The sequence below is a fragment of the Alligator sinensis genome, unplaced genomic scaffold, assembly GCF_000455745.1.
Source record: "Alligator sinensis unplaced genomic scaffold, ASM45574v1 scaffold81_3, whole genome shotgun sequence".
In the NCBI taxonomy this organism is placed as follows: Eukaryota; Metazoa; Chordata; order Crocodylia; family Alligatoridae; genus Alligator; species Alligator sinensis.
In genome coordinates this window covers 1,695,677-1,713,187 of record NW_005842088.1, presented here as the reverse complement: position 1 = coordinate 1,713,187, position 17,511 = coordinate 1,695,677, and the positions used below count along the sequence as shown (strand labels likewise).

The following is a 17,511-nucleotide window of genomic DNA, read 5'->3' as shown; positions in this document are numbered from 1 at the left end:
CGTCTCGGCGCCGGGTCCCGAGAGCGGCCGCGGGAGCGGGAGCGGCGCTGGGTGCGCGCTCAGCCGGGGGTCGCGGCGCGCGTGAGACTCTGAGGGTTGACCCAGTGACCTCATGCAAAAACTTTGGAACCGGTAATCTGTCTCCATCTCGTTCCGGATTAAACCGGACTGGCTTCCGTGGCAGGGATCTCCTCTGTCGAATTCTCTCCCAGATTCATTTGTGTCTTAATTTGTCCCTGTTTTGATGAGTTAAAAAAACCAAACAAACAAAAAACCATCATTCATTTCCCATCTTAACACCTGACCCTCCTCACAGATGGAGTAATGCAAGGTCAGGTCCTGTTGCTGGTTCATTTGTCTGGATTCCTGATTACAATGAATTCTAAATCAGTTCAGGATTCAGACAAAATAGCTTGAAGTTGAAAGGGAAGTCAAAGAAATCTGTTAGAAAACAGGTGATGTGTCAGTGTGACAGAAAGATGTTGGTGTATTTTCTAGATGTTATTAAATATAGCTTTGAACTTGCAGGGAGATGAAGGATGGGTTAATTTGTGCTTTGTGTACATGAAAATGTGGATGGTGTCAGACAGGCAAGCTTCTTTGGGTAGATGTGGTATCTTTCATTAAACCAACCAAGTAGTTGGGAAACAGTTTTTTGCAAGCTTTTGGGCACAAGCACCCTTCTTCAGGCACAGGGAGTCTCTGCTGTTCTGAGACTCCAAGGAATGAAGGAAGCTAATGTGGATGATGTCGGTCTGTCTGGATGAGAGCATGGAGGGTCATAAAGAAACACTGGTCCTTTCTCAAAAGGAAGAGGAGGTGGCTCTGGATGAGCACACCAGCAAAACTTTTCTATAACAGCTCCCTCTCTTTCTGGTGTTGTAAGCTAGAAATGTGACTTTCCATTGGACTCCTACTTGTAATTATTGATTATTGCAGCATAAGGGTATCTGGTCCTTGACAAGGTTTCTAAGGCATTGTCTTGGCTTTTTGTTTGGTGGGGGAGGTAGGGGCCTTTGGGTGTGTAAGGGAATTGGTGAAGCAGGGTGTTTGGAGGACATCGATTAATAAGATCTTATCTGGCAGCTGTCACCTTCTGTCTTAGCTAGTCTCTGGCTTTCATGTGTGTGTGGCTAGTTTGTCTTTGCTGTCTTGCTGTACTGTTAAACAAACAGCATAATTAAAAGAAAAACTTTTGACTTCTTAAATCTGGGGCATTTTTTAAAACTTTCATCTGATCAACATTTTATCAGACCCCTTGTCAGTTATGCTTTATGAATACAAGTTTTTAATTATGTGTTGATAGGTTATTTTTTGTAACAGGACCTTTGTCTAGCCTGGTTCATAATAAGCAGTTACACTGGGGTTTTTTCTCTCCATTATTTAGTGTATGACCTTATTTACCTCACACCATTCCAAATGTTTTTGAAGGTAGAGTTGTTAATTTTCTTATGGGCTTTATGTGACTTATTACTGTTAATATCAGGGTTCTTTGCAAATATTTCTTTTCTTTTTTTTTCATTTGAGATGAGGAAGTATTCTCGTTGGGTGTATCTACATGTTCATTAATGTGCCATAGTTACTGCGCATTAAGTTTAGTACTTGGATTATCAAGTACTAAATGTGCAGTAACTTGTGCTACTGTGCAGTAGCCTATTAGCACAGGTTTTGTCCAGCTACTACGCAGCGTTAAGTTACTGTACAGTTCATAGGGCTGTGTGAAATTTCGGCAGCCGTTTCATTTCGGCCCATTTTGGCACCCAAAACACTGAATCCAAAACGAAACAGAAGGCTCTGAAACATCTCGGAAATGAAACAAAACCATCCAAAATGTTTCAGAATGTTTTGGAGGTGCCCCTGGCAGGAGTCCGGCACAGCCCCTCAGCCCTCCTTTTAAAGTGCTGAGAGTCTGGGGCCAGGTGGGGGATGGGGCCAGGCAGGGCAGCCATGGGGTCTTCTCCTGCGGCTCCTCTGGCTGTGCCTGCCTCTGCTCCAGCCGGGGAGCCGCGGGAAGCCCCCATGCCTATGCTGCCCAAACCCATCCCCCGCCCAGCCCCAGACTCCCGGCACTTTAAAAAGAGGGCTACGGGGCTGTGCTACTGCAGGGGAAATAAATCTCCAGGGGGAGGGTCAGGTAGACCCCTTGTCTTCCATCCCCGTGAGAGAGAGACAGATTTGAAAACAATGACCTTAAAATCAACGTATTTGTAGTAATTTGCATCTAGACAAGTTACTACAGGTACCCATATGCTTAGCTCATTCAGAATTGATGCATTTTACCTTTTTGAAACTGCTGCAAGTTTTAGCACAGGTACTCTGTAAACAAACTTTTAAGTGGCACTTTTTTTTTTTTTTAACCGACTGAGATATAGCACAAACTACGCATGACATATTAGTCCAAAGCCAAAAGGCTCATTATTTATCATATTTTCAGGTCATCGTAACCCCACAGTACAGCACTGTATGTGTGTGGACTCCAGATACACTCTTCTCCTGCCTGCCCGCCCCCCCCCCCAAGGATCCCCCAAGGATCCACATGCTAATTTGGCCTCTACTTATGGCTGGAACCAGGTTATGAGAAGAGTAAATAGGAAGGCAATGCAATAGGTAAAGACACCCAAAGCGTAAGCAGGACTAGGAAAAAATGCTAGCTTTAAGAATTGTATGTGTAGTCTCTAGCAATGGGCAAATCTTTACCAAAGTTAGGAGCCTAGCGGTCAGAAGAACTCTAAAATAGTTGAGGAAAAAAATTGGGGGGCGGTGGGGGAGTTTAGGAGTCTCTTGTCCGTAGCTATATAGAGAGGCAGATTGACATTAACTTTGTGGAGGGAGTCTGTGAAAATCAGCTTTCCCAGAGCCAATGGAAAGCGACGTTATATTTTTTAGTCTTGAATTTATCTGAAACAGTATGTTAGTTTAAGGAGACTATTTGATCACTGATTACTGTTATAAGCAACCTGGAGAGAGCAGAACGATTGTGCTATCAGGGCAGGGTACTGTAATTTTTATTGAATGTGTGTAATGATGAAAATAATAAACTACTTTTTTTCACCTTTTTTTTTTGTCCTTGCAGCCTCATGTGCAGCCTACTTTTGGCTTTCTCTTTGACATCGATGGAGTATTGGTACGAGGAAAGACTCCACTTCCTGCTGCTAAAGTAGCTTTTCAAAAGCTGGTGAATTCTCAAGGACATTTCTTGGTGCCTGTTGTGTTTGTCACCAATGCAGGGAACTGTCTTCGCCAGAAAAAAGCTGATCAGTTGTCTCATATTCTGGGAGTGCCAGTGAGTAACTCTTAATTATGGGTATTTTGGGGGGGAGAGGGGGGTTGTTTTGTTGTTTTTTTTTGTTGATTTTCTTGGGTGAATATTATAAAGGGAGGATCCTGCACTAAATGCATTTCAGCTTTTCAATTAACAATGTTTACTATTAGAAAAGACATGCTTTGTAAAGTCCTTGAAATAATTTGGTTGGAAGGAGTATATTGGTGTAAGATATTATTACAAGCAACTATTACTAATGGAATATCTTAAATTCCCAACGGGACCTATGTGTTTCTCACTACCTTGCTAAGGTTAGGATGAAGGTGTTCCTAACTCCCTGTTCCTGGACTTGGTCAATTAATGGTGTGTCTTAGCTGATTGTACAGACCTGACAGTGAAAACCCTATGAATAAAGGAGTTCTAAAAGATAAAAGGGGTGTGTGATCTGTCCATTTGTAAGTTTAATAATCTTAAACTTTTTTCTGCCTTGTATCATGTTTAGTATTTTTGGCTAGGAAATTATGGTAAAAACAGAATGATGTATCAAGGGTATGTTTGGGAAGCACCATTTTCTATAGTGAGTTTTGGGTGTTGCCCTGTGGGGTCAGGCCAACTCTCAGGATCTCAATATTGCGCTGTTAGACAGGAGGGTGTGACACAATTGCACATATACAAACACAAAAATCAATTGGGTGCATACACACACACTACCAGCTCAGGCACACCATTGTCCAGTGTGGCAGAGCACTGTGTGCGCCTGCCACTTTAAGGGCCTGGAGCTGGCAGCCACCAGGTGCCCGATGAGGGCAGCCATTTTGAGTCAAGGGCTGCCTATATAAACAGGGCAGTTCGGCAGCTGGAGGCCAGGCAACAACATCGCCTGGCCGGAGGGCTGCTGAGATCATTTGGAGGTAAGGGAGGAGCTGTAGGGGATGGTCAGGAGGCTCCTGGTCCTGGGCATGACCTAAAACTGCACCCTGCTGGGAGTGGGTGGCCTGGTGGGGCTCTCAGTGGCGTGGGAGCCCCCAGGAAATGCCAGGCCAGTTACCACCCTGGTGAAAGGCGGGTCGGGGTGCCTTAACCCCTAGCCCCCACGACCGGGTGGGTAAACCCTGTGTTTGTGTGAAGGGCCCAGAGGGCAGACCCCTGGAGAGATTGAGGGGCTAGAGACTCAGACCTGAACAAGAGAGTACCCTCAACTGGCCCGTGCTGGGGCCAGGAGCAGGACGGTCAAAAGGGCCGGGGGCCCACCGTGAGAGGCAACCAAGAGCCGGAGGTCTGGGGACCCAACTGGCCTGGAGGTGGGCCAGGGCTGGTAGCCAGAGGTCCCGGGGGGACCACACCTGAGAGGGGAAAATAGTTTCAGCGAGCTAGGTAGCCTGAATGAAGGCGGGGTAGGCCGCCTGAAGGGAGAGATTGTGGAGGGGTCCTGTTAGGAGGATTCTGGGGCCCAGTGTGGGGGCTGGTGATTTATGTGAACATCAAGATGCCATCTGCGAGGCTTGGACTGCAGTGTAGAGGAGAAAAGGAGCCGCAGAGAGCGCCCCGTGGCATCGGGGCACCAAAATGGGTAGCCTCCCGCTTAACTGACGTCAATTAATTAATCAATTAACATCAAGGCATGGCAGGCGAGAAGGCAGGTGGTTAGCCCAAGAACAGGTGGGCGGGCCATGAAGATCGGCCCAAGTAGGCCCCCTGTTGCATCCAGCTATATAGAAAGGAGGTGTGTCATCTTCAGCTGGTTTGAAGTTAAAACAAAACTTAGGCAGTTAAAAGATATTGAAAGAGAAAAACCTTGAGGGGCGGAAGAGAAAGAAAATAACATAATGAGGTTGATTTGAACAGTTACAATGGTATAGTTGTCTCTTTGCTAATTAAAATATGACTTTGAATGCAGTTTTTACATGCATCTTGTTATACTGGTATTCTAAATAGCATTTATATCCTTAAGAGAAGTACAGACAAACAAACAAATAAAAACAAACCAAAAACAAAACATTTTGACATCAGATAGTTTAGAGTAGGGGGGAAACAAATAAACAACCCCCCCAACAACAAAATACACATAACCTTTAATAAATATAATTTTGCTAACCAAGTGGAATCTTAAACTTTTTTGAGAATTGCTGCCCTTTTTTTCAAATATCATAACAACTTTCCAGTCCAACCGGATGGAAGTGGTCTGGGATCCACAGACCGATTCAATTTTTAGAGGGGGTATTACCAATGACTTTTATTATATCTTTATGATATTCATATGTATTTAAACTGTGACAACTTAAAACAAACCAAACAAACAAACACAAAGCATATAACACAAACACACGAGACAATTTTTATGTATTTATTTATTTTGCCATGGCTGTGATAAGGAAGATGCTGCTGGTGGCAACGAGGCCTCATGGCTTATCCGTCACCTTTGATTACACTGTGGTTTCTGCAAAAGAAAACAAACACACACAAACCTGCCAAGGAAAACTCCTTGCAGTGGCTAATATTTACAAATGTACAGTGCTGACATTTGCAGTGGCGGTGCACACATCATTTTCCATTCTTGGGGTGCTTTTCTTTTATACTGAAAGTGGAGCAGTTACCTACAGGAGGGTGGCCATCCTAAGTTGAGGACTTTTCTGGCCTTTTCCTGCCTCAACATTGGGGTGGGCACCAATCAGCCTGTCCAACGCGTATTGTCCAATGGCTCAGAGCCATTCCTTCCTGCTAGCCAAGAAGGGTGGCCGGCAGGATAGAAAAGACTGTTCACCAGATTCCTTGAGGGTCAGGTGATTTATTTAACAAGGAGGCTCCCAAAATTAATTGCTCTGTGGAGCCCTCCTGAAAAACTCATTTTTAAAGTGACAACCTGGCCCAACTGCAACAAGGGCATTGGCATCCCTCAGAGGGACACTTTCTCCCTCAGAATTTTTGCTTAGAAAGCCTTTTTCATGTTCTTACATCTCACCCTCATTACCAATAAGGGTATACTTTTACACTTCTAGGAGTCTCTGCCTTGCAACACAGGCACAAAGCAAACACACAACACTGTTTTGCACAAACACCTCAACAATCCCTGCAATCTCTTGGCTTTACTTGTGCTACAAACATTCACAGTCTCTAGCACAGAACTTAGTTTTCTCTGATACTGACTTCTTATTGGACCAGTGATATAGGGTGTTGTACTTAACCCAAACAGACCACAGCATGACCTCAGGCACTCTGAGATCAGGACACAACTTTTCCTTAAAGCAACTGCATCTTTTCCCTGCTCTAGAGCAGTCATTCCTAAAATTGCATGCTTACTGTTTCCTCCTACCTGCTCTAGCATTTAAACTCTGTTAATCTCTTATTCTCTCCTTTCTTTCTAAACACTTTCCACATCTCTCTTTCACAGCTGCCTCGCAGCCTGTTTTCCCACTTCCCTCTATCTTTTTCCTTTCCCTCTCTCTATCACAGCTCCTTGCTTTCTGAATCTCTATATGTAAGGAAACAAACCCTGAATGAATGAACCATGCATCTTTCCTAGTGAAATTTTCTTTAACTCCCTCACATAGGGCTGTAACAATACAGGCACAAGCTGTGGGGGGCAGTTTCAATCATAATGGCTTTCAACCTGCCCAGACCCAGCACTTTTCAAGAACTGGATCTCCCGTATGTCCCAAATCTGGCACAAAAGAGGGAAGTCAGAGAACCAGGTTGCTACCCTTTCTACTCAGGTCTAAATACTAGACTATACTATCTCTTCACAGTAAATAAAACCCAGTGTCATCCACCAAACAGTAGCTTACAGCCAGCAATAAACTCAAAACTCAAAATTTTAGACACCTCAAAGCTCAAGACACAAAATCTCAAAAGCCTCAAGACAAAACAATCTTACAAGCATTTCTGCTGGAGAGGACCTGCCTCCTCCTTTTTCACCCCTTTAGTGCTGTGATCACTTATGCCTGGTGTGGGGGTCTTGTGCCTGAACATGCTGGTTCCTGGACTTCTGTGCCCTACAACAACAACAGACACAATAATAACAACAAAGAAAGCACTGTGGGTGCTCGAGCCCCTGTCCTGCAGGAGTTCCCCTTAACAATGCCGACCCTACACTGGGTATGCCTACCCCGCTCTGGGGTGAGTTCTATAGTGCTGTGGGTGCTCGAGCCCCTGTCCTGCAGGAGTTCCCCTTAACAATGCCGACCCTACACTGGGTATGCCCACCCCGCTCTGGGGCGAGTTCTGTAATCACAACAGTAATGGTGTAGGCGTTCCTACAGTAACAGCAATGCTTCAAATACAACATAGGCAGGCATCAAATACACAGGCACACTAGCTCACCCAACCCACACTTCTCACTCCTGCTAACACCCGCAATATGCCTGCATTCTCCACCATAAAATGTTGCCCTGTGGGGTCATGCCATCTCTCAGGATCTCAATATTGCACTGTTAGACAGGAGGGTGTGACACAATTGCACATATACAAATACACAAATCAGGTACACACACACACACACACACACACTCTACCAGCTCAGGCACATCCAAACCAGCCTAGGCACATGCATACCTATCACCAATCCAAGCACATACTCTATACACCCCAAAAGTTAGGCACGGATCACTAATTCGTATATCATGCACACAATGACATATATATACACACACGCACACCCCTACACAGGTAAGTTCCTAACTTGGATGGTACAGTGTGTATGTGTGTGCTTGGGGTATCTGGGATACTTGGGGGAAGGTTCAGGTGAGAGAAAGAGAGTTAAAGTGTAGGGAGTGAAAGTTGCCAGAACTGGGATTAGAACCAGTAGACTACAGAGAATCTGGCTGAGGATCTGAGGCTTGGATTTATTTAAGGTAGACTGGGGCTGGAAACTGAGGCAGACAGCTGAGATATTGGGGCGGGGGGAGATAAGTGGTGGCAAGAAGGAGACAGCCAGGAAAGAAACTGAGGCAGAAACCTGGTTGCTCAGGGGAAAAGGAAAAGGCAGTGGGGATAAGACAGTGGCAAAGAAACAAGGGGTTTGGAGGCAGAGAGGAGCTCAGGACAGGTGTTGGAGGTGGCAGTGAGCCAGAAGCAGGAGAGGGAGAAATGAGACAGAAGTTAGAGGGGCGAGGAGCAGAGATTGGAGCGGGGCCAAACCATAGTAAAGCAAAACCCAATTTAGGGGTCCAAATAACAGTTTTATTAAATAGACAACACACTACACAGCCCCATGAAGTTATTGGTTCACGCACACGCACACACAGTCACAATGGCAGCAGGAGAAAGAGACTCAGTGGAAGGGTTGGAGTCCAGCTAGGGAAGAGAACCAGAGCCCAAGTCCTTGGTTGAAGATGGGGTGGGGGTTGATAGCTACCAGTCCAGGCTGGAAAGGGGTCCTTGTCCAGTAGGTGTTGTCCAGACGGGGGTCACCAGCAGGGCCTCTGGGTGGATAGGTGGTGTGGCATGGTGCTGGTCCAGATGGAGAGGGTGTCCCACTGGATCTGTCTTCACTGCTCCTTTTTATAGGGGCAGACCTTGTGTGACCCTAGTGACAGGAGGCATGCCCAGACAAGGGTCAGCCCCTGGTGCACTGAGTATGTATGCTCCATGCAGGGATGTGCAGTTTCGGGTGTCTGTAACGGTGGGGTACAATGGTAGAGTTGCTGGTTCTCCAGGGTCTTTTGTCTTTCAAATGCTAGGTTCTTGTCTCTGTTCCTGGGTGAGTTCCATGGTTCCTGGATGAATCAATGCGAGGTGATGGCCTGGTCGTTACAGGCCATTCAGTAGAGGCCTGCTACCATTGTGTTTCAATCATTCCCAATCACTCTCATTCATCCGGGAACCAATTTACATGGGAGGGGTACATGAATCATACAGTTGCAACACAAGGGATGCCCGGCAGAGGCATAACTTATAAAACAGTGGGTATTGATATCAAAGTAGCAGGGAACTTATTTGCAAAGAAGGGAGAGAAAAATAAAACTTACTACCTAAAATAAAATGTTAAAGCTTATCCTACATCTTAGTTTACTTATACTTATCTATAGGGAATAGAGAGGGAGAGAAAAAGTCAGAAATGGTTCGGGAAGGGGAGGGAATGCATTTAAAAATAAATAGAAAAAGAAAAACTGGGGGTTTTGCTGCAGGGTAATGAAATCAGAAACCACTGGCATCAGTGTATTGGTCAACCCTGAAAATGTTTTTTCAGCCTAAAATTAAAAATGCATTTGAAAGAAATGGTGTGTTCTTATTTTATCCCAAACAGATTTCACAAGACCAGGTCATGCTGTCTCATAGTCCTTTGAGAATGTTCAAACGTTATCATGACAAATGCGTTCTTGTGTCTGGGCAAGGACCACTTCTGGATATTGCCAATTGGTATCCTTTTAAAAGGACATTTTATGTTTTTAAGTATTTCCATTCATCTAGTTAATCTTTTTCAGTGAAATGTTAAAATGTATTTTAGACAATGTTAGAAACTGAACACAGTGTTTGTTTCTTTGTTCAAAACTGCTAACATTGTTGGTATGGTGCAGTACCTCTTTGTTTTGTTTTGTTTTTCACTCTGCTTTACTTAACCTTTTTTTATACCAGGGTACAGAAATACTTGAACTTGTATGAAAATGACTAATCACTTCTTAAGGGACTGCCCTGAGAATGAATCTTGGGATATTGTTATCTGGTAACTAGGAATATATTTCCAGAACCATTTCACAGGCCTGTTCTTGAAATAAACTTGCTTTTAACAAATTTTCTTTCTTGGGTTATATCGTTTATCCCTAATTACTTCAATTTTCAGAGTTAATTTCTCTAAAAGGGATTTTATGCTGTGAAGTCGGTCTTTAAGTTTGAGACTTCCCTTAGAAAGCAATATTTTTTGTTTCTGGGATTTAAATAAATGTTTAATTGAAAATAATGAGAAGCATAAAGACAGGAGAGCTCAAGACCAGTGGGGGCAAGACCCATTTTTGGCAGGCCTGCCACAATTAGCCTTGAACCCTTTCTAAGTGCAACTTCAATCCCCTTTCCCTTCCTGATCTACTGCTCTGCATTCTGTTTCTTTCATTGTTCTCCCTGCCTGATCTACTATTTTTCTTTCTGCTTCCTGTCTCATCTGCTACTGTGCTGCGTGTCCTCTCCCCAGTCTGCATGCACACACAGGCTTCTTGTGGCACCCATGCCATAGGTTGGCCACTCCTGCTTTAGACCATTCTAATCCTTTCGTATGGCAGGCATTGTCTTTACTAATTTTGCATACAATATTATAAGGTGGTATTATGCATTTTACCTTTCATGACAGGACTATGTATGATAAAACATGATTGTCTGACACTGCTGAGGCTAAGTATTTCTTAGGATTCAGCGACTTTCAAGTCTCTGTTCTATTTAAAATGTGGTAGTATAGATAAGACTCTCAGTTTCAGGGCTAGTTACACTATTGAAATCCCAATGGCCTCTTCTAGAAAGCCTCACTCAAATCGCAGGTCTAGAGCTGTCCTCTGTTTCTTGAGTAAGGATCCAAATCCTTTAAGCACACTGTCCAAGTTTGCTGATGACACTAAGATGTGGGGTGAGGTGGACACACTTGAAGAGAGAGAGAGGCTGCAAATAGATTTAGACAGACTACAAAAGTGGGCAGATGAGAATAGGATGGGGTTCAACGTAGATAAATGCAGGGTGCTGCACCTTGGGAGAAGGAATCCACAGCATACATACAGGCTGGGGAGTTCCCTCCTTGAAAGCACAGAGGCGGAACAGGATCTTGGAGTCATTATTGACTCCAAGATGAACATGAGCCGCCAATGCCAGACAGCAGCAGGCAAGGCCAGCCATACCTTGTCATGCATCCAAAGATGCATCTCAAGCCAGTCCAGAGGGGTGATACTCCCCCTCTATGTGACTTTGGTCAGACTGCAGTTGGAGTACTGTGTCCAGTACTGGGTGCTGCACTTCAAAAGAGATGTGGCTAGCCTGGAGAGGGTTCAGAGGAGGGCCACCCACTTGGTGAGAGGGCAGCAGGACAGGCCCTACAAGGAGAGACTGAGAGGCTGAACAGGTTCAGGTCCCAGCAAGAGGAGGCTGAGCAGGGACCTGGTGGCTGCCTACAAACTCATCAGGGGAGATCAACAGCAAATAGGTAGAGCCCTTTTCTCCCCAGCACCACCTGGGGTGACAAGGAACAATGGTAATAAGCTGATGGAGAATAGGTTTAGTTTAGAGATCAGAAGGCAATATTTTACAGTTAGGGTGGCCAAAATCTGGAACCGACTTCCCAGGGAAGTGGTCCTCGCCCCTACCTTGGACAAATTCAAGAGGAGGTTGGACGATCACCTGTCTGGGGTCTTGTGAACCCAGCATTCATTCCTGCCTGTGGCAGGGGGTCAGGCTAGATGATCTGTTCAGGTCCCTCCTGACCCTAGCTACTATGAAACTATAAGACTTTTTAAAAGGTTTTTGACTATAGTCTCTTTTATGACTCACTTGAATTACCTTAGCAAGTTTGACTTCAGTACAGCACGTGTGTTTTGGTGCTGTCAGAGATAATGACAGGGAACCAAATATCCTTCATAAAACACAGTACTATTTATTTTGGGACAAAAATGTTACAGGGAAAACATTTGTCATAGTAATAATAAAACTGCTTCCATACTATCTTGCCAGGTACAGACAAATTCATCGATTATTTGTTCTTCTGTGGCACTTTGGCCTAGTTCATGGATCAAAAGGGAGTGCTGCTAGCCCTAAGTCAAGCTGAGCACTTTAAACCCTTGGTGACCAACCTTTTTATAAGTGAATCAAACAAACATTAAAATCTGAAATGGGCCAAGGGCAGCAGAGAAAAGCATTGCTGTATCTCTGCACACTCAGCCATGCTGATGTGCTGGGGAGCTCAGGCAGGGACATCATGTGAGGCAACAGACCATTCCTTCATGCTCTGCAGGCTGCTTCCAGCCCATAAGCCATAGGCTGAACATCACTGCTTTATACCCTTCTTAGTCCTTTGCTGGGTAGCCTTCCTCAGCCAGTTCAAGCCAGGATATGTAATTGTTCCCAAGGTGGCTGAAGCTTCTCTTGATCTGTCTACATGTCTGAGAGCTTGAATTAATCATCCCCTAGTGCTTCCAGAAACTTTTACATTTTTACATCCCACTGATTCAACTCAGTCACAAGCCAGTGTCTGTGGCTTCTCTGAGACAACATTTTTCCTTTAATAAAAACTTAAGCTTTTTTCCTTGGAAATGAGATTTGTTGTAACATTAGGCATATTTCAGTAAGCAAAGAGGGACACGATTACTTAGACATGAGCAAAGTTTGATGTGTTTGTTTGCTCTGGTGTTGGTTCCTTTTTCTAGGGCCCCTTTATGAATATAGGTAAAGGCACAATGGGATTTTAACATGCGCAATTCACATAATTGTGCCTCCTGCCATGACACACGCACATGACAGGAGGCGCAATTGTGGGATCATTCATTGATTAGATCCTATCATGTCTTATCACTGGTGCAGGAGGAATCCAGAGTCATGATCCCAGGCCCCCCCTGTGCCAGCTTCCATGGCTGTGAGGCTCACAGCAGGGGCAGTGCTGGGAATGCTGCCACCACTGCAAGCCTTGTCAGGCATCAGGGGCAGTGCTGTTGGCTGCAGGGCTGGCCGTGGGGACAGCGCTGTCCAGCAGTGGAAAGAATGCTTCCACTGCTGCAAGCCCAGCAGCTGATGAGACTCACAGCAGCAGCAGTTCTGGGAATGCTGGTGGTGCATCCCTTTGGCTTGGAGCCCCTCAGGTGATGGGGCTACCAGCCAGAGGGGAGCACTTAGCCACAGGTTTAATTAATGGCATGATTAGAACCAGCTATAAAGTTGTTAACATTTTTTGTGAAATAACTTTGTATCTTATTGCTTGTTTTGTCATTCCCTTAATTGGTTAAACATATAGCTTGAGTCACAGTTTAAGGTATGGTTAATTAGTTAATCTCACTTTAAGTATAATGTGTAGAGGGGGCCCTAGAGCAGGTAATAGTACTACCCACCAGAAGAATATTCTTCCCGTTATAAATAAAGCATACCTAGTACTCATCTCTTGTGGGAGGGGAAGCATATTGGGCTATTCTACTTGTTTCCTGGAAAACTTCAACTTTCAGAGTTAATTTCTCTAAGACTGTTTTTTACATTTGAAAAATAACTAATGGTGACATAATGTTTAAATAGCTTCCCTGCTTGTTATCAGAATCCTATCTACTGTGCTTACTGGATAAAATGTTATACTACTCTGCATTCCTGGTAGTCCTGCAAGAGCAGTGCATCAGAGAGTAAGAGAAACTCTGTTCTGCGTGTGTTTTAACAGAATTGTTGGCGAAATACAAGTTACAGCTAGACCAAATATGCACACACCTTGAGGACAAGAGGGTTGCATGGGTGACACTGAGGACATAATTAAGGAATCTACATGGATATAGCTAAGGCCATCACATGATCTGAGCACCCCAGAACATTTATGCTTGGTGATGTTTATGAAGAAAGTAATTTTATAATTAGTCTTTTTATATATGCATTGAATCTGGCATTATCTCCAAATTCAGTACCTTTTCACTAAATTGAAATTTTCATTAAACTTTAAAAACAGATGTTCAGATTGGAATTTTATTTAAACAAGACAAAATATTCTTGATACTTTGCTTACATTATCCATTTGAAAATTTAAAGCTAGTTACCAAGAATACTCTTTGGACAACTATAAACATTCAGGCATAGTAAGAAACAGCATGATGGGATCTCTTACATTAATTTTCAAATTCATGATTGTATCTACAATATAAACCTCAGGTATAATTAGACTTATACTGAACACGTGCTTTCAAAGATTTTAAAATCTTTATGAATGACTGAGATCCTGGTATGAAAGGGAGGATTTTTTTTTTTATGTTCATATCTGTTTAATAGCCCAAGTTCATGATTGGAATCACTTTGGACAAGCTTTTGAATGTAAGACATACTTCATCAGAAAGAAACAAATGGTCAGCTTCTTAAATAGTTTTTGATCCTTCTTGGTTTTTTGCATACATTTGAGGGCAGGTTTTGCTAGTACTGAGCATTGGATGTTTGTACTATTCATAAACAAACAAGTGTTCTATGAATTACTCCATTAAGGTTTAGATTTAATGGAATTCTGTTTCTTAAGGGTATTGCTATGAAAATTAGAAGATTGCTTCATGATCTCATTCAGTGTAGGAGGTTTTTCTTTCACCTTCCTTTTTAAATTCCGCCCCCCCCCACACACACTTTTAAGGTGCAATTAATGGTTTCTTAAGGTACAAATAAACATCGCCCATTGAATCAGACCAATTGTGCTGGGACAAATCCTGATCAGCTTCATTGTGTGAAATGCATGTTGCTTGTTGTCCTGCCTTCTTTATCCTGTGGGGCAACAGGTGATGTGTTCCCTGCTTGCAGATGTGCCCCCTGGGGAACCTCCAGGGCACATCTCTCCCTTTAAGCCTTCCTCAGAGACACTGGGGGTTGGCTACATACAAGGTTAGGGATTTTGACTGGGGTGTGCCAGTGCTCTTGCTGAGACCAAAGCTGGAGGTTCCTGGCTAGATGGTCTTGCCTTTCTGCTCAGGGTCAGATCAATCGCCATTTTAGGGGTCAGGAAGGATTGATCAGATTGGTATGAACTATGGGGGCTTTTGCCTTCATCTGTAGTGGGGGTGGGGGAGAAGGGGGTTCTATCTGGGATTTCCTGAGCATGTACTGACAACATTTCATAGAAGCAGGAAGTTGCTTGACATGGTTCTCCTGCTTTACCTGTGGCAGGTTAGGCTATTAGGTCTGTGTTGTGTCAGGGTTGATGGTAGTTTTATGTAGAGTTTAGATTATGGATTATATAGGATGGTTGGATAGGGATAATTCTTCCTCAGGCAAGGGGCTGGAGGTGACCTCTGGAGGTATCTTCCATCCCTCCTTCTCTACGATTAAGCAGAGAAGCTGTCCTTCTTGCTGGAAAAGAAGCAAGCCTGGAGACAACATGCAGCTGCCAAGATGTCTGCCCCTTGTGTTTGGTTTAGCAAGCTGAAAGGGCAGGAGTCTTGTTAACCCTCTCAGCCATAGATAAGGGCTGAGCACTGTCACTTGTGGCTGAAGCAGCAAGTGAGCTGCTGATAGTATTTTGATAATTATGGCTTTTGATGTGGAAATGATGCTTCACTTATAGAAAGGGAGAGCTGGATCCTGTGTAGTCATGGGGCTGGGACTGCCAGTCTGCTGATTGGTGATCCAAGCCTGGGACCACACTGGAGTGTGGACACATGCCCTGGGAATCCCAAATGGGGAAATCCAGGCAGGCACTATTGAGGCTTCAGGGACCCCAGGAATTTCTGCTCCTGGGGTGCACAGGATTGGGCCCCAGGCATGTCAGCTGGGTAGACTGAAGAGTGCAGGCAGTCCCAGGCTGCCTGTGCTTTTCCACCCTAAAACAGATGCCAGCCACAAGATAGCGGCACAATGCACACCTGTGTCATGGTCACAAATTTTGGGTATTTCTGGCATGAAAAGGGGCGCAGAGATCTGTTTGGCATTTGTGCCCCCATGAACATTTTTGTGGAGGCACAAAGGCTACATCTTTTCACACCCATAATTTCCTTCTATCAAAATCTAAATACTCAAGTAGCCAAAATATGATTTGCAAATAAATTTTACAATGGTTATTTAGCTATAACTTCTGATGAACTTCAGGGTTCCCTTTTAAGCAAATGCAAAATAAGATGTTATAGTGATGTTGGGTTCTCAAATGCATGCTTTTTCACCACTTCTGTTTATGTGAGCTGTCCTAGTAAAGCTACAAAGCAAGCCCAAATCCAAATGAAGTAACTTCTTTCATGATATAGATTAAAATGAAGTTAGGGTCTGTGACTTCTTGTATTGTGTTCTCATGTGATTTGTGTTGCCAGGATTGTAACTTGATATATTACAATTTGTTGACTTTATGATCTTAAAATTAAGATATAGAAATATGTATATATTTTTGTGTCCTTAACTGGAGTTTTACAGTTTGGGTTTTTGTCGGCCTATTACTATTGATATGCTTCGGGAGATGTACCCTTTGCTGGATATGGTGGACCATGACAGAAGGCCTAAAATTTTGGTGAGTATTTGTATTGAAACTTTTCTGTGGCTGTTGGATAATACTCAGTATTGTCAATGATTACTTAGTAGCATTAGTTTATTCTCTTTTGTATTGTGCTTTTGAATTTGATTTCTACCTCAGTTCTTGGCTCACTGCAATGCTAAAGCTATTGAATAGATTTTTCTAATGGGTCATCTTGTCACTAGGATTCACGCTGACTCAGTGATTGAGTACGCAATTGCAGCTTTTGATCTATAACCTAGTAGACTGACAATGCCCTCATCTGCCTTCTGTACCTGTGGCAAGTTAGAGTGTGTGTCTGTTGTTTCAGACTCTGCCTGGTAGTTTATATGAATTTGTTCTTGAAGTTCAGAAGAACAGGTTAAGACAAATGCTTGTCTAGAATGGCTTAGAAAGGGATGGGCCTGCTTTGAGTAGGGGCTTGGACTAGATGGCCCTGAGGTTCCTTCCAGCCTTACTTATCTATAGCAAAATATATACAAAGAACATTGGATTTTGTTCAGTTGCCTGATAAACTTCCCAGTATAGCAGACTTCATGATTTCTGAAGAAAAGTAGAAGGAAGATTATTTTTTTTCTTCCCTGCAGGATTGTGACAATATTGGTAAGTTATTACTGCTAGGTTGTGTGGTTACAGTAATTTGTTATATTCCTTCCAAAGCCATTGCTTACTTGCTTACCCCATAAGCTGTAACAAAACTGATTATACTGGCATATGTAAGCTTTCCTGATTTAAATGACCTTTAACTGAAATGGGACGGGAGGCTACATTTAACTGAAATGGGACAGTATTTATTGTAAATAGCTTTTTATATGCATTTCTGTAAGTGAAGCATCATTTCCACGTCAAAAGCCTTATCAAAATACTATCAGCAGCTCACTTGCTGCTTCAGCCACAAGTGACAGTGCTCAGCCCTTATCTATGGCTGAGAGGGTTAACAAGACTCCTGCCCTTTCAGCTTGCTAAACCAAACACAAGGGGCAGACATCTTGGCAGCTGCATGTTGTCTCCAGGCTTGCTTCTTTTCCAGCAAGAAGGACAGCTTCTCTGCTTAATCGTAGAGAAGGAGGGATGGAAGATACCTCCAGAGGTCACCTCCAGCCCCTTGCCTGAGGAAGGATTATCCCTATCC

The 17,511-nt window shown here is 43.7% G+C and overlaps 1 protein-coding gene across 1 annotated transcript in view; it reads left to right on the top strand.

Moving 5' to 3' along the window:
- The first annotated feature begins 747 nt into the window (after positions 1-747).
- LOC102376869 (haloacid dehalogenase-like hydrolase domain-containing 5) overlaps positions 748-17,511 on the top strand; it is a 41,886-nt gene continuing 25,122 nt past the window's right edge. The window contains exons 1-4 of the mRNA XM_014520088.2: positions 748-753; positions 3,074-3,283; positions 9,504-9,616; positions 16,283-16,376. Coding sequence (XP_014375574.2) covers positions 748-753; positions 3,074-3,283; positions 9,504-9,616; positions 16,283-16,376 — 423 coding nt within the window. The remainder of the gene's footprint in view (positions 754-3,073; positions 3,284-9,503; positions 9,617-16,282; positions 16,377-17,511) is intronic.